Raw genomic sequence first — 22,501 nt, 5'->3', positions numbered from 1 at the left:
TCTCTCTCTTTTAAGGTTTTGTTTATTTGTTTGAAAGAGCAAGCGAGAGAGTGAGCACAAGCAAGGGAGAGGGAGAAGCAGGCTACTCGCTGAGCAGGGAGTCCGATGTAGGACTCCTGCCCAGGACCTTGGGATCATGACCTGAGCCAAAGGCAGACACTCAACCAACTGAGCCACCCAGGCACCCCTTTTGTTTCTTTTTCTTGAAGAAGCCCAGGCTGTATTGATTGTTGCATATCCTGGAGAACTTCTGTCCCAGAACTATTGTTGGTTTTGTTTTTTGTTTTTCTCTTTTAACCAAGAGTGAGATAAAGGAATCATTGGCCTGCAAGTTCCTCATCCCATGGAGTTTCTCAAATTGGAGACAGTGTTAGGAAAGTAGCTGGCTTGGTCAGGTTTTTATTCTGCGTGCTAGGAAAGAACCAGCTCACCCTATAAAGGGTTCCAGTCTCCTGTACTTTAGCCAGGGTTGTGTGGACTTGGTAGCAGGGAGGGGGGGCGGGCTGCATGATGTCCTGCAATCCAATAGAATCTGTGTCTCAAGTCACTATTTCTCCTGAGCACTATGAACAGAAGTTTTATACATCTCTCCTTTTCACTTCATTTTCCCCCTGGTCTCTTAAATTTTTTTAGAAAACCTAAACTGTGCCAGGCACTAAGGATCTAAAGAAGGTAAGAAATGGCTCCTGTCCTCATGTCACAGGAGGGAAGATGAGCACATAAAGAAAGAACGCTGTTCCTTGGGATGCCTGGGTGGCTCAATTGGTTAAGTGACTGCCTTTGGCTCGGATCGTGGTCCCAAGGTCCTGGGATCAAGCTCCATGTCAGACTACCTGGTCAGCGGGGGGGGCTTCTTATTCCTCTCCCCCTACCTGCTACTCCACTTGCTTGTACTCTCTCTCTTTCTCTCTGTCAAATAAATAAATAAAAGTTATTAAAAAAAAAAAAAAGAGCACTGCTCCTTTGGGGCAACAGGACAGGGGAAGGATGAGTGCACATCAACTCATCCAGATAAAAATGGAAGCATCCAGTTGCTGGTCTGGGTGCCCATCTGACAGACGTCATGTGCACAAAGGCACAGGGAAATAATGGAGTATTGCCTTGCAGGAGTCAGTGCTGCGAGGTTTCCAGTGACCTGGGTTCAAATTCTACTCTACTCCCTAGCAGCATAACCTCGGGTAAGGGCTTTACCCTCCCAAGGGCTTTACGTACTGACCCCAAAAATGAGGATAATGCTAGCTGTCCACTCTAAGGATTAGATGTATGTGAGCAAAGGGCTTACACTCAGGAAATATCATTCATCCTTTTCCTAGTTCCACGTTGATCTGCTTTTCCCATAGCTTGTGAGCTACCCAAATCCCAGTCTCTCACAGTCCTATTCCCAATTCCCTAAAGACCATGGTGGCCCAGGAAATGTTTCTGAAGGACCTGAGGCTGGCCTGTAGTCCTCTCCTACTTTGCAGAAAACTTGGTGTCTTTCAAGTTAGAACTGGCATTCAACAGCCGTTCTATTCAGCTCCCAGCAAACCCCTTCTAGAGGCAGAGCCCATCACCTCCAGCCAGTGCTCCCCAGAGCTCCAGCATCTTCTGAGAATCACCCAAATCTGGCCTCCCACAACAGGGTCGTCCTCTCCTGACAAATTGAGCCCGAAGCTGTTAAGATCTCTTCTGTTAGAACTTTTTAACGGCATCATAAATCTTTTATTAACATTTGGTATTATACTAATTAAAACTGTTCTCTGTATGTATTATTAATTTCCCTAGCACTTCTTGCTGGGGTGACGTTTTTAGCCAGCTAAGCAGAATGTAGCACAGTAAATAAGAAGAAACTCATTTCCAGACAATTAGCCTTGCAGAAAAATAAGTTGGTTAATGGAAGGCATGATGATTACAAATTTTACCTAAATAAACAGGGTATCTTAATGGTAACTCTTCAAGCTAAGTAAACAGATTGGGGTGGTAATGTCCTAAGCAATACTTAAATGTAACAGTTTAATAAATTGGTAAATTACTCATTTCATCTTAGAACAAAATGGTAATACTGTAGTAATAACCTAGTATATATTCCGTAAATATGAAGCATTATCACTTTAGCTCTGTAGAAATCACCACAGTGATATGTCAGCATTGATCTAAAACTGCAGCATTTTATCTCAAGTTTATTACCCATTTTTGAGAATCGCTGAGATTTTCAGAGCATAATGGCAATAAAAGAAGAATTTAAAAAGCGCTTTAATGTGCATAAGTTAATCAGAGGTATCCTCGGGGGGAAAAGGAAATTTGGTAAAACATGAATTATAAGCATCATTTAAACTTACTTTGGACACTAGAGATAATAAATGGCACCATAATTTAGAAATAGCTTTTAACATCAATGACGGTAAGTACCACTTTACTGTTCATAAGAATTGCAGAGCAATGGTGCTGAGGCCAATTTTATTAGCCATTTTTTTCTTTATAAAAGCAATCCAGCCCTTTCCACAACGGAGGAGACAGGAACAAGAGTTACGTGCTAATATGCAAAATGCATTTAAGTTTTTTGAAATAGAGAGTAATAAATTGTGCCAAAAGATAGAGTCTGGAGACAAATGAATGATCATTTGAAAAGAATAAGGCGCTCTCAGAGTTTACATATTTGGGGAAACTTGATAAAAAAAAAAAAGCCAACAAATTGTTCATACATTTTCCCATTTGCCAAAGCATGCGGGTGTGCTTTCAAATCCAAGAGATGAAGCCATAAATCCCAGCGATTGGGAGATGCCGCAACAGAAATATATTTTTGTAAATTGTCGCCATTGACAAATCATTTTTAAACTATATAAAGCGCAGGTTCAACTTTCTCTTCGTGGTGCCCTTCCTGCAGAGAAGCCTCAGACTCTGACCTCTGCTTACCAAGCACAGCCCGAAAGGGAGGGGTTGCTGGCTGCCACTCAGCTCAAGCCGAGCTGCTCAAGCTGTGGGTAGGACAGTCGCCAGGACTCACTGATCCACCTACTAAGTGCCCAGTGTGCTGAGCATTATGGAGCCCAGGAGAAGCTTGTCTGGTACAGTGTGTGGTGAGGTTGGCCAAATCTGGCGTATGTGGAGCAAACAAATCCAAGATGTCAGCCCAGACCTTGACCTTCAGATTTAGTAACTCCACGCTCAAGGTCTTTTGCTTGTTACCTGAAGAATTTGAAAAACAAAACAAAACAAAACAATCCACCTTACCTGGTCTTTAAGTCTTAGATTCCAGTGAGTAACATAAGATGCTCCCTGCCGTGCTTTTGAACGTGAGGGTATAAAGGGCCTGGGGTCATCATCTAAAGCAGCTCTTTCTGGAAAGGGGGGCAGGGGAGGTAGGCTATAATAGTGTAGTGAGGCAAGGAGGCAAGCAGAGGAGAGAGAAGCTGAAGCCAGTGAGGACAGCTCCTAGCAAGGCTCTTTGCTGCGTACTTGCAGGCCGAGAGCAGGACTGCAGGCCTTTTGTCCACCCCTATCCTGGTTTATCTGTGTTCATCTTACCTCCCGATGCTTCATCACTGTCTGCTCACAATATCACTGACATCTCCTCCCTCGGAGAGAGTCAGGAAATAGCGAGTTTGCCTGGCCTCCTTGTGGGAAAAGTCACACAGCTGCTCATATTTCATCTGAGAACTCCACCTCCCGTAGTCATGGCGGCCCCATCTTCGTGAAGCAATCCAACTTTGGTTGAAGAACTCAACTTTTGAAACAGAGTGGAGCATCCCCGGCCAGTAAACAGAGAACGGCTGTAGTCGGACAGCTATGTGACCTTGGACAAATCCACTTTAAAGTGACCGAGACTTAGTCGTGTCATCTGTAAAATGGAGTTTCGAAAATCTTTTAAAAGGTGATTGTGAGGACTGTGTGAGAAATAGAAAGGTTGTGCCAAGGACAGTGCTTAGCACTTAGCACTCGGCACAGATTGGGTTTCTGGCTGCTGTGGGGTCTGAACAACTGGATTGCAAGCCACACCTTGTTGGAGGTCGGTAAGTTATTTAACATCCCCTAACTCAAATTTCTCATTGTCAAAATGAGATCTACTTTCTAGGTCTGTTTGAAGAGTTAAATGAGATCAGTTGTGTAAAATGCTTATTCCACAGGCTGGCCCATAGTAGTTCTGGAAAAAATACTTACTGTTATTATTGAAGAAATGTGTACTAGGCTGTTGCAGTGTGCCAATCATCAGTGATCCAAGTAAAGAGAAGCCCCAGAAGGCAGCAGAGAACCTGGTTACTCTTATTTAGAATAATCTAGATTTTCAACAGTCTAGAAGATTCTCTAAGGGGAAGATATTACACTGAGTGAGTGAATTAGGGCTCTAAACACTGACATAACTGGGTTTGAATTCTAGTTCTGTTACTTTTTTTCCTTTTTAAAGATTTTATTTATTTATTTGACAGAGATCACAAGTAGGCAGAGAGGCAGGCAGAGAGAGAGAGAGAGAGAGAGAGAGAGAGAGAGGGAAGCAGGCATCCTGCCGAGCAGAGAGCCCGATAGGGCTTGATCCCAGGACTCTGGGATCATGACGGGATCATGACATGAGCTGAAGGCAGAGGCTTAACCCACTAAGCCACCCAGGTGCCCCTAGCTCTGTTACTTAACATCTGACCCTGAGCCAGCGACTCATATTCTCCCAGTCTGCTTTCTTCTCTCCAGGAAGAGAACAAGAACAATTTATCGTGTGAAAATTCATCTACCACTGATAATAAGTATAGTAAATGTACCATAGTGCTTGTTGTGCGTCAGGGTCCTGGTGGTGAAATGCTCAATGGATTGTGTCATTTAGTCCTCAAACAATCTTGTGAGGGAGATCTATCCTTGCAGAGTACAGAAGGTCGATGAAGCTCAGAGAGGCAAAGTGACTTGTCCAAGGCCACACAGCTGGTGAGGGTAAAACCGAGATTTTAACCCGGTCCAAGGAAAGCTCTGTACATGCTGTGGGCATCTTGGGAGAGGAAGCAGACCACATAAAAGTGCCACCTCCCTTCCTCAGTCAGAAGTCCTCATGGTCTGAAGCTGAGGGGCACACCGTGGTGTGTCAGCATCCGTGGGGGGCTCATTAGACACTCTTGGTTAGCCTAGGCTTGTGGAGAGGGCTATGGAAGACCTCTGAATCCCTTAGGGAAAGTGGAAGACCCCGTGCCTTGCAGCCACCTTTAGGGGACTCCACAGAGAAATAACAGTTTACCATATTCTTACAAATACAACCCAGGGTATTCTGGTTTGTATCTGAAGTTGTTTGGGAATGATAATTTTCAAATCAGTCAGAATTGCCTCTGACAGTCTTGAAGATATTGGCTTTCATAACCAAGGGGTTTTGAGGGACCTTCTTGAGTAAAAGCCAATGAGCCAGACTCAGTCCACTTGGGTTAAAGTCCTGGAGTCAGAGGACTTGGGAATGTTGTGTCACACTCTGCGCAGTCTTGGTTTCCTCATCTGTAAAAAGGGGATTAGAGTAACCCCTGTCTTCCAGGGTCCTTAGAAGGATTACAGGAGATTGTGCAGCCGGTCTCATCAAATGGTATCCTGGCCACTATCGGAGAGTAGGGGGCTGCTGCTCTGGGGCTCTCTAGGAGCTGGGGACTGGGTGGGTGTAGGGCCCCATCCCTGCTCGGAGTGTCCCCACCCACCCCCTGGAACAAAATAACTTGCAAGGAGAGTCCCGTCTTAATGAAGGCAACCCCTCCCAGGGCCCTCTCCCCACCCTCGCGTCTTCCTGTCTTCTTGGAGTTGGGTTTCCTCTCTGCTCTCCCCCAACCCCTCCTCCTTAGTCCCATTACTTCCTAGGAACAAAAGTGTGCCAGCTGTGGCGCCCCAGACAGCAGATGCGAACGCGCTGTTTAGCATACTGGATATTCACGGGTGCCCCTCTGAGCCCACACCCGTTCTGCAGCCCCAGGGGCTCAGCGGGTCTCGTCTATTCGTACTGGAGAGGGTTGTTTCTTTTCCGGAGCGTTCCGCATTTTCCTGCTGGCTGCATCTCTGCTGGCAGGAGGAAGGAGTGAATTTTTCCTGGATTGGGGGTGAAGAAGGCAAAGGGTGCACTGCTGTCCCAGGTTTCAGGCCTTCCAGAGTGTCAGCGTGTCCCAGATAAATCCATCGATCAATAAGGCTTGATAGCGAAGCCAATATATCCCAGGTAGCGGGCCAGCACAAGAGCTGGCTTCTTTAACATCGGGGGAGTCTGGGTCAGCACAAATCTAATGACCCTGCAGCGGGTAGGGCTTTAACAGGCTGCGATCTGTGGCCGGATGGCAACTCAGCCAGATGGGCTTGCAGCCAAGAGCTTTGATTCCAGAGCTGAGTTCGGTGGCGCGAGGTGAACCTGGGCGAGTCCCCTGCCTTTCCGGCTCCCCAATGTCTTTCTTTGTAGAATGGGAACACAGGACTGTTCGGGGAGAATCGCTGGGATGTTGGAAGGTGCAAAAACCTCCGATCAAATATTCTGTTCAGGTGTGTTTTTCCTTCCTCCACCCCACTTCCTCTCCACACCAACTGGGAGAGGGGTTTAATAACTAACTCATTAACTGGCAGTGGGTTTGACACTTTTCGGAGAACAACTTTATCGGATCATTTTAACTAAAGTGACAGATGTGGCCACTCATCTCAAGGTAACACCAGGATACTGACACTTCTAACCCATCAAACCAGGCCTAAATTCGGGGCTGACTTCTCTGCCAAAGACTCTACTTACAGTGATGACAGGAGAGATGACTGCAGTTGGGGGGACACGGTCCTATTTCTGCCTTTTCCTCTCTCAGAGCAACACCTCTGAGCAAACACCTACGTTCTTAGTAGGCGTTTAATTAGATTTCTAATCCACAAATATATTTTTAAATGCTTTTATTCTCATAATAAGCTGATAATCAGCTGTACTGTACGATAAGCCATGGGCTTTTATTTTCCCTGGAAGACTCCTTAGTGACTATATAGCCCTCATTTTACAGATGCGGAAACCAAAGCGCAGAGAGTCAAAGCCACTCGCTCAGGGCCATACAGAAGAACGTGACGGAGCTGAGCGGAGAACTTGGTCCAGCCCGCGGGTGGGTGGCGAGAGGGAAGGCGCCGATCACCGTGGCAAGTCCGTGAGGGTTTTGCGAGTTTCTGAACCACAAGAAAGTGTGCGACTGGGTCTGGACGTCGCTGAGAGGAGATGCATAAAACAGAGCGGATGCTTGCAAATGCGGGCCCTCGCCGCTCCGCATTAGGAAACCCGCCCGGAGGGTGGAGAACCCTTCGCTGCTCCCGAATGCCGCCGCCCGCATCGCGCCGCCGCCCTGTGCTTTAGTTGCGCCGAAGCCGAGGTTTAGATTTTAGTGAAGGTTCCCAGGAACCTTCAGCGCTGCCGCAGCCTAAGACCCATTATGGGCGGGGCGGTCTCAGCAGGAGGTTGGAGACCTTATTCTGAGGACTCTAACCCCGCGCGCCCTACCAGACTACGGCGAGACGCACGCGCGCCGCCTTCTACTGCACCCGGCCTTGACCCCGGAAAGGCGCAGCGGGCGGGCGGTCCGCCCGACGTGGACCAGGCCGCGTCCTTCGGCTTTCGAGAAGCGCGGCCGGCAAGAGAAGGTTGCGCAGCCCAGGGGCGCTGCGGGGCCTCGCTAGTCTCACCGCCGATTGGAGTGGCGCGGCTAAGCCTCCCTGCTCCCGCTCCGAGGGCAAACATGCGCTAGCCGGGCAGCCCAGAGTCGCTGGTGCCCTTGGAACGCGCCGCGTCCAGCGCCCAAGCGGGGCGTGGGAAAGTCCTTCGGCCCCACAGATAACCCCAGGCCTCGTGTCAGGGTGGCTGCTGGTGCTTCCTAGGCCGCCTCCCCAGCCCTCACCAGGCCAAGTCCCTCCTTACCCCCATGTATTAGAGAGGGAGCGCTTGGTTTGAGGGAATAAGAAGCGCGGGTGCGCTGCAGACGCGCGACCCACAACCAATTTCCGAACTTCTCTGAGCCTTCGTTTTACCAACTGGCGAGTGGTGTGGGGGATCCAAAACCCGTAGAAATGCTGTGTGGGTCATCATAAACCACACTGCGTGCAAAGCTCGCAGTCCCCGGCAGGCTCTGGACAGGCTGCTGCTGAAAGGGAATCTTCCCCACTTGAGGGAAGCCAGCAGCCGGCCCCAGAGCTTCTCTCTCTCTCTCTCTCTCTCTGTGTGTGTGTGTCTCTCGATCGGCCGTGTCCCCCCAGGTTCTACTGGCTTTGGAGCCTCCCAGGGAAAACTGAGACCAGCCTAACTCCTCACCCTTGGGCAGGGCAGCCTCACCCCTCTTGGCGGACGCTTGGGGCCCAGACGTCTCTGCATGGTGGACTCCCAAAACGAACGCGCGAGGAGAGCCCGCGAGAAGAGTCCGCGCAGGCAGACAAGCTGACCCTTGTCTCCCAGTCCTGCATCTGTAAAATGGGCACGGCTTTAGAGACGCTTTAACCGAGGTTACGAACGGCCCTGTGGGAAGCGCAACGAGTCGGTCTTCAGCCTTCACCCAGAGGCCGGGGCTTCTATTCCTTAATTCCCTCCCCCGTGAGGCTGGGCGTCCACACGTACCCGCTGCCTCTGCAGCCAAGGCTGCTTCCTCCGGCAGAGGTGGGGCCTAATGTTGGGAGCGAATCACCAAGAAAGCTTCCATGTGAACTTTCCTGCCTACTCCAGATTCCCTCCCCTACACACAGCCTTAGAGACGGCTGTCTAATCTGGATATTTCTGCACCACCACGGCCTTCCAGACGGTGGGGAGTGCGAGCTGTGACCCTTAACAGGGCGTCCTGGGGCTCTAGTCCTGCATGGCCACAATGTAAAAGGCAACCTCCAGGCTTTGTAAAAGGGGAGGACGGGGTTGGACACTAAACACCCTTGCATCACCCAGCAATCTGTCCTACCCGTTGGGGGCATCCATACAGCTCTGTGTGGGTGTGGGCGAGACACAGTCCAGACCCCGTCCAGCACGGGTTGGCTCAGCTCCCGAACTGAGATGGACCCTTAGTCTCTGTCTGGGCAAGGTTTGGCTGGGGTAAAGCGCTCAGACAGGGCAAAAGCGCCAGTGGGGGAAAATACTGACGTCCCTGAGAACCAAAGCAAGACTAGGTAGGTTCCCATCCCCAGGCTTGGCTGAACGCAGACCCCAGGCGGGGTTCCGGTTCAAAGACCTTAGGCTCGAGGGAGGCACCAGAGAGAAAGAAAAAGATGCTTGTGTGTTCCCTGAAAAGGCCCAGGAATTAAGGACCATCCAGGCAAAAACACAAAAATATTTTAGAAAACCAAAACCACTATGCCTTATTATAGAGAAAAAGGAAAAAAAGGAAATTGGAAAGCCACGCCAGTTCCTGAGGAAGGGGCTGTTTGGCTAGCAAATGGAAAGAAGGTCATTCTTCGATGCTCAAGTCCCCATTCTGGAAGGTCAACGGTTCTCATCCCGATGGGGGCATTCCTCACGCTTTTTGGTGGAGAAAATAGAATCATTTCAAGAAACCACCCGCAGAAAATACCTGAAGATCTGAGTCCCTCTAGTCCCTCTCTGGGGGTGTTTATAAGTCCGGGCGAGTGGAGCTTGGAGGTGCAGATGAAGGGAGCCACCATAGGAGCTCTGCCCATGTTTCTTAGACTCCCTGCTGTCTCTTGAGCCCTGCCAGTGTAGACAATCCCACAGCCCGCATAGAACGAAATTGCCCAAACACCGGAGCCCGCAGGGTGGCGCTTGGCCTGGGGAAAAGGCGGTGTGCTGAGGCGGGTGGGGCCTGTGGGACAGCCCCAGAACTGTTTCACCTCAGGAAGCTAATGGGAACCCGGTCAGGAGGAAGGGATGGAGACATGGAGAGAATGGCGGAGACAGACACAGAGAAAGCTAGGAGCAAAGAGATTCTGAGACCAGAAAAAGAAAACAAAAAGAACAAAAGGAGAGGAGGAAAGAAGGAGGCAAGGCTGGGAAAGAAACCTAGAGAGAGACAGAGGACAGCAGATTTAGAAATGGAGAGAGAAGGGTGGGCAGGATACGACAAAGAGTCACGGAAACTAAAAGCAATACTGAACGAACTATATAAGGAATCATAAAGCTGTAAAGGAAAAGCAGAAGTTACAGTCACACGGAAACCAAAAGTAACAAATAGAGTAGAAAATAGAGAACATCGTGGAGAAAGAAGTGGAGAGGTCAGAATTAAAACAGACAAACAAACAAAAACAAATTAAAAGACTGAATAAAAGGGAGGAAAACTGAGGGAGCAAGAGGAAATATTCACGAACGCTTCGAGTGTGTGTCCTGTTGGAAGGGACCACCCACCGCTCATCCCGTGATCCTGAAACTCAGCTTTTCAGCCGAGGTAAAGCTGGGTGGACTGGGCCTCGCTGCTTTCACACCTGGGCTCTGTATTCCAAGATTTCCGGGTGCCCCGCCCCTCTCCTGAACAGTGACGCCACCAGGCTGCGGTGACGTCACATGAAGTCACGCCCCACCTGTGGTCCCACGTAACCCACAAGGGTGCTGGTGTTCTGGGTTTGTGCCCCGAGCTTTCGCCTTAGATAAGGAGCATTTGGAGACTCGGGACGTGCACGGGTTCTGTGCATACAGCCCGCCCACAGTGCGCGCAGATTCCCTATTGCCAGTCCTTGGGTCCGCCCAGGGCCTGAGACCTCACTGGAAAAAGAGGAGGTCATTGGTTTGGTGCGGGGGGGGGAGGGGGGGGGAGGGTTCTGAGTTCTTAGAAGTTCGAGGTCACGGTGCCTTTCACCCCCAAGGTGAGTCTGGCCTGTGACAACCTAAGTAACCGCCGGGAGTGGGGTGGGGGGTGGGGGGCTTTCATTCTCAACCCTGCCTGGCGCCGACCTTCGACCTCTGGGCCTTGAGTGCCCTTCCCAGTCCGCCCCACCCCGCCGGCACCCAAACTGCCCGCAGCTGGCACGAACTGACCTGCACCGCGGATCCTCCCCGGGGCCCCGGGCCGCAGTTGGAGCTGAGCTGAAAACCGACGAAGCTTGGAGAGATGGACGCGCCCCCGCACACCGCGGCTCGGCCTCTGCCGCAGATGGGGTGGGGCGCAGGGTCGGGTTCGCCGAGCATTATTGGAACGAAAACGAAATAAAAGCGGCGTTAAGTGAAATAGCTAACTTTTTTATTAAATAAAACGACTTAAATAAAAGGAACGGAAAAGGAGAGGAGTGGACCCAGCCTAAACGCAGGGTGCCCCAGCCCTGGCGCTCCCCCCAGCCACCTGGTCGGCCGCCCCTCCTCCAGCGGCCCCCGCGGGGGAAGCAGGTGGCCGGTTTCTAAAGAAAAAAGCCAAAACTTTTATTATTTACACGTTTGGGCAAAAGTACAAAGTATAATACAGGCGCCCGGCCCGGGGGGTGCGGGCGAGGGGCGGAGAAACGTAAGGCGCTTTCTTTGTCAGGCCCGGGCCTGGGGCGGGACTGGGCGCGGGGCGGGGGCTCGGATTGTGCAGCCGCGCGGAGCCCGGGCCCAGCCCCCTCTGCGGCCGGCGGAGATGCGGCCGCGCCCCGGGGCCTAGTGGAGCTCGGAGGCCCCTATACCTCTCGGCCTCGGGCCCCCCCTCACCCCAGCCGGGCTGGGGGCCCGGGGCACCCCGCCGGGTAAGGGCGGCGATCCTTGAAGACTGTGAGCGCTGGTGGCTCACACCAGAGAGGTGACGGCGGGGACCTTGGAGCTGTCCTCCTCCCAGGGCTGCAGATTCTGCAGAGCAAAGAGCGACGAGTTGTGCAGACAGAGAGGGTCGGGCTGGATAGAATCGTTGAGGCTCTTTTGGAAGGCGTCGTGTTGCAGCTGCAGCATGAGCCGGCTCGCCTGCTGCCGCTCCGCCTCCCGCTCCTCCGCCGTCTGCCGCCTGCACCGAGGGAGGGAGAGGGACAGCACCGTCATGCGCCCGGCAATGCGGGGCCGCCGGCGGGGCCCCCAGCCCTCCCGGGAGCGGAGGCCAGCCGGGAGCCTCGAGGCTCAGGACCCGTCTGTACCCCTGCTGGCGCTGTGCGCCCGAGGCCCGCGCGTCCGGGGAGTGGGTTGGCATGGTTTGTTTTTGTTTTGTGTCGGGTGGTCGCCGGGAGGGGACTCAGCCCGCCGCCCACCTGCACGTCCGGGTATTGTGGCCTCGCCAACAACAAAGATGTTTCTTTTGCGGGGTAACAGGGACATGGCGTGCGTCTAACTGACTCGGCCCTGCGGACAGTCAGGTCGCTAGGGTCCGCGGGTGGGAGGGCTGCTCTGCAGCTGCCCGCGCTGTGTCCCTGGGCCGGGTCAGCTTCACCCAGTTCTCCCAGGCCCTTCCCGAACCTCTCTTCCAAAACACTATCGCTTCGCCGTTCACGGGTTGGATGGAAATAGGGATCGGATAAAAACGGGGCTGGAGTCAGAATGGGGAGCCTAAGGGGGAATATGGAGCCCGCGCCGACTGTCGGATATCCGAGAAGGCAAGCGGGAAGGATTAGGGGAGTGCGAGAGAGCCCGGGGTGGGGTGGGGCGGATGTTGGTGGAGGTGCAAGCGAGAGGAAACCGAGAGGGCGCAGAGTCGGAAGAGAACACGGTGAGTTGGAGAGGCGCACGAGAGCGACACGGCTGAGAATGGAGAAGCCGAGGAGCGGGAGAGAAGGGAAAGAAACACAGGCCGGCGGGAAGGAGAGAAGGGAGATAAAATTTGGGAAGGAGTGGGGAAGCGCAGCCCTGGGAGGGCGGTTAGCGGGGAGCAGAGAATGAGGGGAGCGCGAGGCTGAGGCGCGGGGCGGGCGAAGAGCGGGTGCTAGCGTCCGGGCCTCTCTCACCGCCACTTGGTCCTCCGGTTTTGAAACCAGGTCTTGACCTGCGCGTCCGTCATTTTGAGGGACTTGGCGAGCGCCGCCCTCTCGGCCGAGGCCAGGTACTTCTGGCGGTGGAAACGCTTTTCCAGCTCGCAGATCTGCACCCGAGAAAAGGACGTGCGCGGCTTCTTACGCTTGGGCGGCGTCCTGTTCTGGTAGGGGTGGCCGATGCGCCGGGTCACGGTGAAGGGCGTGAGCGCCGCCGCCGCTGCGGAGACACACGAGGGCCCCTGAAGCCCAGCCCGGCTCCACTGCCCTTCAGGCCCCATGCGGACCCCGCGTCGCCCGGTGAAGCACAGAGTGCTCCGTTATTTCGTTGGTCCCCCGCGTCACCAGCAGCACCAAGCCCGGCGGGAGACACTCTCCTCTGCCCCTGGGCGTAGGCTTATTTCCCCGAAACTCCCTGATTTTCCTCCCCCCTGTGGTTGCCCGGCGCGCCACGCGCTGAGGCCTCCGCCGCGCCTGGGCCTCCAGAACCATTTCCCAGAGTGGAGCACCTAGAGCGCGGCGCCTCTGGCCCCGGGAGGGCCGAGGCCCGGTGCCTGTTGGCTGGCCCTGCTCACCTGTGAAGCGGTCTTTCACGAAGCGGCGGCTGCTCTCCATCCAGGGGAAATTGAGGCCGCCCAGGCTGGAGACCGTGGGCACGGAGGGCATGGCGGGCAGCGCGCTAGGCAGAGGCGGTGGCACGGCCCCGGGCAGCGGCCTGTGCGCTGGCACTCGGATCACGCCGGCGGGCGCCAGGCTCAGGTTGACACTGTAAGATCCCGGGTCCTCGAAGGGCGCGCCGAGGCCGGCAAAGGAGGCGGGTAGAGACGGGTACGTGGCGCCCGGACGGCCCCCGGGGGGCCCTCCCAGGTAGCTGGCGCCGTCGGGGCCCCGCGGGGCTGGTGCGCTGTCCTGGTCCGGGCTGTTGAGGATCTGGTCGATGCCGAAGCTGATGGGCTCGTGCGGGTGCGGGGTCTGCGCGCTGGCGGGCGCCTCCATCCTGGGCGGGCGGAAGGGCTGGGCTGGGCTGGGCGGGGAGGCGGCTGGGTCCCTGTTACGGCGCGGCCATGGAGCGCCCGGCGCCTCTCGTTGCACTGAAACTTTGCCAAGAGTGCGCGGGCCCGACAGGCTCTGTGTCATCTTTCTTGAACCGAACCTGGAGTTTCCGCTGCTAATTCCTCTCCCGCCGCAGCCATTGGCTGCGATCAACAAGCCTCTCTCCTCCCATTGGCTCCCGGCTTTCAATAAAGGCCTAATTCATGGAAATAGGAGCTTAGGGACTGTTCCAAGGTGACATCATTTTAACAAACGAACAATAGGTCAAATTTATTAGCTGGGATAATGGGCGGCGGATATTAGCGCCCGAACCGCAGCCTCCCAAACCCGAAATCTAACGACGCTGCAATTAGCAGACGCTCCCCGCTCCTGCCGGCCAGGGCCGCTTCCCGGCCGCAGCGCGGGGCGGGTTAGGGCGCTCTGCTGCTGAGATTGCCGTTTGCTGAGGGGGTTCCGTTTTCTTCCAAATTTTTTAATTTGGGTAAAAACCAAACCATGTGAATTCTTTCAATTACAATGGAGTTGCAAGCCCGGAGCGACCCTGTGGAATCCGCGGAAGCGTCTTGGACACCCCACCGCCACGGGAGCAACGAAAGGAGCGCACCTCCCAGCGCAAGCTCCGCGTTCCCAGCGCGCGGGGTGAGGGGAGCACCGCAGCACGCTCCGCGCTCGCGAGGACACCGACCCGCGTGGGGAGAATTCACCCCCGCCCGGGCCACTTTGGAGACATTCCCTGGCACTCGCCAGGCGGACCGAGGTGTGATTCACAGGTGCCCACGCGTGCCCGGCCCGGCTGGTCTAGGGACCCAGGGTCACCCAGTGGGGAGCGGGGATCCAGCCCCTCGAAATTCGTTGCAGATTGGACGGGGTCTGTAGTCGCGTGTGGGAACCCGCCCATGGACTGCAGATGTGGGGACTTGGGATGCCTGAGTGGCGAGGCGCGGGGGCTGGTCGTCTTTGGAGCAAATAGCCGGATTTCTTTGGGTAACGGGAGCAGGGAGTCCTTCCTGCGGCAGGCCAGCCTGGCGTTGGACTACTCCCTCCCTGCTCCGTTCATGCCCGCGGGGACGGTTGAGGCCGGAGAGGGGCATCGTGGACAGGACAGGACAGGACCTCACGGCCGGCGGCCATCCCCAGCGTCAGCCTCTGCTGTCTCCCCTGGAGGCGACTTACAGAATCGTTGTCTACCCTCGAATTCTGAAATCATTAGGTGCAAACTGCTGCATCCCTGGCCAGGCCCTCTCACTCTCACCCCGTCTTGCGGACGTGGTGAGAGCTCGGAAATAAGGCTGGCCAGAACTGAGCATTCACATTCGGGTCGTTCACTTTCTAGCTCAGTGACCTTGAGCAAGTGACTTCCAATCTTTAGGCTTTGGTTTTCTTGTTCATGAAATGGGCAATGCGTGCATTGCGGGATTGTCCTACGCCTTGAATGAGATACAGGGCTTCGGGCCTGGCACATAGTAGGCACTGAGCGAGTGCAGCCCTCCCACACCCACAGGATGGTTGATCTATTATTCTGATGAGTCTTGTTTATTTGTTTGCTGTTTTATGTTATTTGCAGTGTCTCAGTATCTTGAAGAGAAACGTGTATTTGTCTATCAGTGGGATCAGTCCCACAGGACCCAGAAGGGCAAGAGGCAGGATGTTGGGGGTTCTTCCTAATAATCTGCCCCCGGTGACCTAGAGGCCTCAGGACTTGAAATCTTAAGGTTTTCATTCCGAGTCAGTCACTACCCTGCTGTGTGACCTTGGGCAAGTCTCTAGCTTTTGCTGTTTGGGGGGGGGATGAGGCTACTGGAGAGTGAGGGGTAAGGAGAGAGGGTGCCCACGGCCCGCGGGGGGGGGGGGAGGGTTAGCCCTTCTCTGCTCTTTTGGGGATCCAAAGACCTTTAAAGGGAGCGGATGTCATTGCTCCCTGCGGGGGTGAGGGGGCTGCTTTCTAATTCCGGCTCTGCCACTGGTGGTTTGGGGCTGTTTGGTCCCTCCTTGCTTCTCCTGGAGCCTCATTTTCCTTATTTGTAAAACAGGAAGGGTAATAGCTCCCCCCAGGGTGGCTGTGAGAAATAAATGAGATAAGGTTTGTGGACATGCCTGTGAGAAACCGAATTATATAATAACAACTTTAACGACAACAGTAAGGTCTCAGTAGGTTGAGATCGTAGCTTGTGCCAGGCAGGGGGCTGAGCGTGTCCTTACTCCTCACAACAACCCTGTGAGGAAACACGGTTATTGATCCCATTTTTTACCTGATGAGGGAACTTTAGGTCAGCGAGTTCACAGCTCACAGCCCCCCCCCCCCCTCCAGGGCTAGGTAGGCACCTCTCCAGCTCTACTTCCCTTCTATCTTCCCAAGCCCCGGCTTCTAGGCCTGTCCTCCCCACTTCAGGGCTTTGCTAAATTAGGCTAACAAGGTGCACCCCACACAGCGTGTGGGCTTGGAATTAGAGAGAAGTGGGTGATGTAGCCAGCCCTTCTCCCGGGTACCACAGTGAGTGGTCCAGTGTGTAAGGATCAGATTCCAACCTCTGTTTACCAGCTGTGCCCTTGGGGAATCACTCATCCTTTTTGTGCCTCAATTCCTAATCCTGTAAAGCAACGGCACCAACGTCATGGGATTAAGTGAGCCCGACCAGGTGAAAGCACCCAGCAGTGCCAGACATGGATGGGACAGAGCTTGGTCTCACCGGCCTCATCGCCTGAGTCCCAGCTTTCTGAGATGCCTGGTTTTACTGTCTTCCAGCAGTAGGCGCTTTGGGCCACATGGATCACAACCCCCCTCTTTTCCAGCCCAGAGAGAGTGGAGCTGTTAGCCCAGGAAAGGGAGTGATTGGGGGGCAGATAGTAGTCCTGGGGGTTCTCAAAGTTTATGCCTGGACCAGCAGCAGCAGCACCTGGGAATTTGTTAGAAATGCAAATTCTTGGACTCTAGCCCAGACTTACTGAATCCGAAACTCCAGGGTAGGGCTAGGCAATCTGCTTTCACAAGCCCTCCAGGTGATTCTGATGATCGCTCACATTTGGCAGCCAGTGCCCAGAAGAGTGTCCGTTTCATCCAAATTTTCCAATTCATTGTTACAGCGTTGTGGGGAGATACTCTCCTAAACTCTCCTGTGAATCCGAGCTAATGTCCTCTGCTCTTTATTCCCCGTGTCACTGAGCTGTGCCTTTTCTTATCGTATTTACCAAAGGTTTGTCTATTCTACGGGTCTTCAAGAGAAGTCTTCTATTTCCTTCTTTTTTTATGCCATCTCTTTGAGGAAAGTTTTATTTTTATTAATTATTTTCCTCTTCATTTGTGGGGGTGAAAATATAGTTAATTTTTATCAAGATTTCTTGTTTTTTTTTTTTAATAAAGATATTTAAGGTCACACATTTACCTCTAAGCAGTTTTTGCCCACTTGCACTTTGATGCGCATTTGGTGTTCCTGAGATTGTAATTTTTTGCTGTCCCTTCTTGCCTGCTACCAACGGAACGGTGCCAGATACACATGCACACGCACCAGAGGGGAGATCAGAAAGTGACAATTCTAAGATCCAGGGTCTTGGGGGGCCACAAAGACTTCCAGAATGCAGCGCATTGTCTGTTCTTCCCCATGGAGAAGCTGGGAGGAAGGGAAAAGCTGCTGGAAGCCCTGCTGGGAGACACAGAGGAGGGTAGGGGCCTGCAGGGCTGGGAGACAGGATGTTGGAATTCCCAACTGCCCATGTGTGGGAGGCCAGCTTCGTTCGGTCTCGCTCTGCCATCGACCTCTTGTGTGAATTGGACTCAATTTCCCTATGAAATGGGGTAAAGATCGAATCGGGGCTCTTCAACCTATTTGGGTCCACAATCCTATTGGAAAGATCGATGAAAATACTGTGGACTATTTCCATAGACAAAGACACAAACACATAATTTGGCACATGCACCATGTCACCGGCTGCCCACCTTCCATTCTTGGGTTGCACACCGTAGCTGGAAGTCTGTAGGGGCACCTGCAGTTCTCAGGATGGAAGGCTCTAAAGATGTCTGCCCAAATGTAGTCATTCATTCAGCCACTTACTCAACACCGATGTCCTGAGCACTTAAATGCACATCTCTGGACCATGTCCCAACTCTGAGCCTCAATTTCCCCATCTGATAGTGGGAGTAAGGCAGTTTAAGCTCTTCATCGCTGCCTCCCCACGAAGAACCTTCCTGAGGAGGTCCTCCAGGGCCCAAGACTCTGCCAGCTGGAGGAAGGCAGAGGCTGCCTGGTGCTGTGTGCAATTTGTGTCCCCCCCACCCCTGGCCCCACCCCGCCAGCACGGGTCGTGAGACTCAAAGTACAGTTGGCTTGGGGAAGTGAGGTCTTTTTCCCAGGGCATGCAGCTGGGAAGGCTGGAGCTGGGATCTGAACCCAGGACTATCTTGACTCCAGAGCCCATGCTTTTCCCTTTACCCTATATTCCCGTTTCTACTCTGGGAACTGGTAGTAAGGGTCCAAGGCCCAGGACTGAGTGTGGAGGAGAAATCAGTGGAGGAGCGGGGTGGGGGGGGGGCGGGGGGGTTGGTGGAGCTCAGGAGCAGGGGTGAGAGCTGGCCATGGTGGGCTCACTTCTGTCCTCCCCTCTCCCCAACTGGCTTGAGAGTTCCTTCAGGACGGAACAGTGTTGACGGCATTTGATTCCGTGTCTTGGGGCTGGGGCCACGGAGGATCATCATGAGAGTCTGCAGTACTAAACCGAAGAGCACACAGCAAGGTCAGACAAGGGGAGAGGAAAAGGATCCAAGTGCTTCCGTGTGGGGGGTCCGGCACCCTCCAAAGCAGCCCCCTCTACCGCTTCACTCCCCATCTCTATTTTCATCACTGCCCCCTTTGCCTGGAACCCCTCTATTCACCCTGCTCAGCAGCTTTCTGAAGGCAGAGAATTTTGTCTCATTCTTGGCTTTATCTGTGGTGGAGAAATGAATGACTTCCAGGATCTTGGTGCTGAGTCCAACCCGGGCCCTAGTCTTGAGGAGGGCCTGGCCTGGCAGGGCGGCTGGCAGTCAGATGGAGACCCTGGTTGTGGGACCGGACTTAGGACAGAGGGTGCAAGAGACAGGAAGGGAGAGGGGCTGCTGGAGGCTGTGGAGGGGCATGTGAGTCGGGACACTGCAGATGACTGCATGTGCCCTCAGGTGAAGGGGTGGCGACACGGGCACTGAGGGCGGCCCCGTGGTGGTCGTGGGGGGGGGGTCTTCTGAGGTAGCCCCACCCCTGACCTCGTGCCCTGCTCTTTCCCTCCACCACCCAGCAGCCATTTTCTCCATTTCGGCTTCTACAACTTTCCTCTCTTCCTGACAGATTTCTCTACTAAATTTGACTTCGTCTCCACACTTTGGTTGGGCAAATTACATTAGGATGGATGTTGCAAGTACCCTATATGGTTTATTTATCGTGATACTGTTCGTATCTCACGCTTATAAATAACTTATGTTATAGCTTTTGTTTGTGGAAATGTAACTTACATATTTTATTACGCTTTCTGTAAACCTCAAAAAGAATCTTGTCAAGGAAGCGCTCTTATCAGCAATCCAAACTATGGGACGTAAAAACCGACACTACCATTATTTTTTAATATGCCAAGGAGGCAGGTTACTCTTGCTGTAGTTTGAAAGGTTCGCTGTCATCGTAAACTTGCACCTCAATAAAACATTAAAAAGTCTCAGGAACGGTTTTATGAAGTTCAGGGAGGAGGATGAATCCGTGGCAGAACCCATAGACACAGCACTCAAGGAGCCCGGGTGTGGGACTGGCCTTTCTCGGAGAGTGTCCAGCTTCACTGGGGTCGCAGAGGGTCCCCAGATCCACCTCCCCACCCACTGTCCCTGGAGCCCCAAGGTGAAGTACCCAGTTTCAGGGTTGAGAGAGGAAAAGAAACAGGAGTTTTGGAGCCTGGCTGACCTGATTCTGAATCAGGCTCCACGGCCTTGGGTTAGTCTTTCAGTCTCGGTGTTCTCATCTCTAAAATGGGCATACTACTACTTACTTGACATTCTGATTGGGAAACATTAAATTTAAATGAGATTGCAGTTTGCAGTGCTCAGGGGGTGCTCAATAAATGATAGTGACTGTAATTTTTTCATTTTCGCCTTGAAACTGTTACTTTCTCCCTTTCTACTCACCTTGTTCTCCTCTCCAGGTGCTCTTTCCCTCCTCACTGTAAGGAGCTGAGTTCTCCCAGGTGCTACCGCCCCCCAACGCTGGACTGGCCTCCGTCTAGATAGGGTTCCCATATGCCAGATTTTTCACTCTCGCCAATTTCTCTCATCCAGACTATTCTATTCTTTTTCATGCTCGACTCTCTGTTGGTGGGTAACTAATTCTCAAGGGTCTCAGTTGGTGGCTGTATGCCCGGCCTGTTTTGCTGAAAGAGACCTCCAGTACCATAACCCAAAAGCACTTCCAGCTTGGCACGGTCTGGAGGCCGAGACGGCCTTCCTGGGCAGTTGGAATAATCACATGGAGGAGGGACCTCCCGCTTCCTCATCTCTCACCCATCCTCCTCCCTCTCCTCCCAAAGAGAAGCCTGAATGGAAAGCCTAGAAAAATGGAAACATCTAGAACACAAGCAGGATACAGCTTTCTCAGGGTCAGGGTCTTAAGTCAGTGTGGAGGGCGAACATTGAGCAAAGTCCAAACACCTTCACGCTGTTTCTTGCTGGAGAATCAGCCGGAGCAGTTTGCTAGCAGAGCCTCCCTCTCCCTTGGAGGAACGAGGCAGGTGTGCGGAGGACCAGGTGCCCCACCCCGCCCCGGCTTACACCTCCTGCCTCCCCTTCCCTCTAGCCCCGAAGAACTGTCCACATGGTTTATTTCCTCTTGTTGCTGAACGTGTTACATACGCTTGTGCTCTCATTCTGGCAGGTAACAAACCCACAAACCCACCTCGTTCTCTTTTGTGTAAATTCTATGACTCTGGGTGTCTCTCTGGAGAACTTTCTGCCCAGGAGTCCTCACTCTCCCTTCCCGCTGCAGGCTGCAGGTGGGGGCGCAGAGCTGAGTTCCCATAGGGTTTCTACTGGGGGCCAAACTCACAGTATCTGTGCTCCTGAAAGGGCCCAGCTTCCCCACCCCCTTTTTGTCTTTAGGACACAGGATGGAACTTAGCCCTCCCAAGAAAATCAGGATTCCTGTCCAGGTTTCTAGGAAGAAACTTGAAGCCAAACTCAACCTCTCCAGCACAGACCAGATAAGAGACCTGTGGCAGGAATCTTTGAAAATGGCTTCTGAAGATCGCTGCGTCCTAGTGTTCATGCCCTTGTGTAACCCCTCCCCTTGGGTATGAGCTGGTCCTAGTGGTTATTTTAGTGGAATACAGCAGAAGTGAGGGGGTGTCACCTTTGACATTAGCTGAGAGGCTGGACTTCCAGACGGTAGCACTGTCTCTTCTCTATTTTGCTTGCTCTGACCAAGCAAGATGCCATGTTGTGTGCTGCCCTCTGGAGAGGCCCATTCGGCAAGGCACTGAGGCTTTCAGACTGCCAGTCCGTGAGGAGCTGACTCCAAGCTTTGAGTGAGCATGGGAACAAGTCCTTCCCCAGCTGAGGCCTGGCCAACAATACTGATGACAGTCTGGGAGAGACCCTTAAGCAGGTGACCCAGCTACAGATTTCCAGCCCTCAGAGACTGGGAGATAATCAGTGTTGTTCTAAGCCACTACGTTTTGGGGTAATTTGTTCCATAGCAGCAGGGTTCAGAAAAACAAATGGAAGAAGATATGAATATGAACTGGTTTCAACTCACCGTTCTGAAATACAGGTCTTCTCCGGAGAAACCAGGACTTGCTCTGAGGTGAGAAAGACATGGGTTCAGCTCTCACCTGTGTGGTCTGGGCAAGCTATGTACCACCTTTGGGCCTTCGTGGCCTCCCCTGAAGGTTGGGAGTAATGCTGTCTCCCTTCATAGGGCTCTTGTGAGGACCAAAGGGCATGGTAGATTCTCTGTGAAGTGTGTGCTGTGTCTGCTGTCAGCCTGTGTGAGGCCTCACAGTACCCCTGGAACCCCTGCTCCACAACGACGAACAGGCTGCCGTCGGCGGTGGGGGCAGGCCTGATAAGTCCTCCTCTGGGAGCAGCTCTCCAAGGCCAAGGTTGACGGAACCTTCCCTGGCTTCCCTGTGAAACCACCAGGTGACCTTTGGTGGCATGGCAAAGAAAAGCAAGGGCACACTGTTATTTTCTTGAGAGCATTTCAATGTAGATGGGGTGGTGCTTTTGGAATGAAGTGTCAGAATGGGGGAGGCCCTCTAGGAATCCCAATTTTGTGGGATGAGGATGTAGTAATAAGCCCCTGAGAAACAAATTCTCAAGTCAGACTTCTTCCAAGAGTGGGATGTTTTATAAAGTTGAAAGTGTGCCTTCTCAAGGAAAATTACATTTCCCACTGCTAATGAAGTATAGCATAAGGCCACGGCTTGTGTTTCCATGGAATACCAGAAGCAACCCTCTTTGTAGCACACCTTTCCCTGATTTCCTGGCCTCACATATAGAAGAGAAACATTTTGAGATCAACTTGGGTGACTTTGCTTTGATGTGACATGCCTGTTGCTAAACTCAACTATCAAGAAAGGTTTCAAGAAACACTAGTCCAGGAAACATGATTATAACAGGGGCCTGTGGATTTACTTCTTCTTCACCAGGAAGGCCAACCTTTCATGTCTCATT

The 22,501-nt window shown here is 53.0% G+C and overlaps 1 protein-coding gene across 1 annotated transcript; it reads right to left on the bottom strand.

Moving 5' to 3' along the window:
- Positions 1-11,108: 11,108 nt before the first annotated feature.
- TLX3 (T cell leukemia homeobox 3) lies at positions 11,109-13,968 on the bottom strand. The gene is made up of 3 exons (XM_059174294.1): positions 13,350-13,968; positions 12,751-12,994; positions 11,109-11,822 (listed from the first exon to the last, which is right to left on the bottom strand). The coding sequence occupies exons 1-3, from the start codon at positions 13,909-13,911 to the stop codon at positions 11,612-11,614; spliced, it is 1,017 nt and encodes a 338-aa protein (XP_059030277.1). The 5' UTR covers positions 13,912-13,968; the 3' UTR covers positions 11,109-11,611.
- Between the last annotated feature and the right edge of the window lie 8,533 nt (positions 13,969-22,501).

Source organism: Mustela lutreola, chromosome 5 (genome assembly GCF_030435805.1).
Source record: "Mustela lutreola isolate mMusLut2 chromosome 5, mMusLut2.pri, whole genome shotgun sequence".
Classification (NCBI taxonomy): domain Eukaryota; kingdom Metazoa; phylum Chordata; class Mammalia; order Carnivora; family Mustelidae; genus Mustela; species Mustela lutreola.
This window is presented reverse-complemented; position numbering and strand designations above follow the sequence as displayed.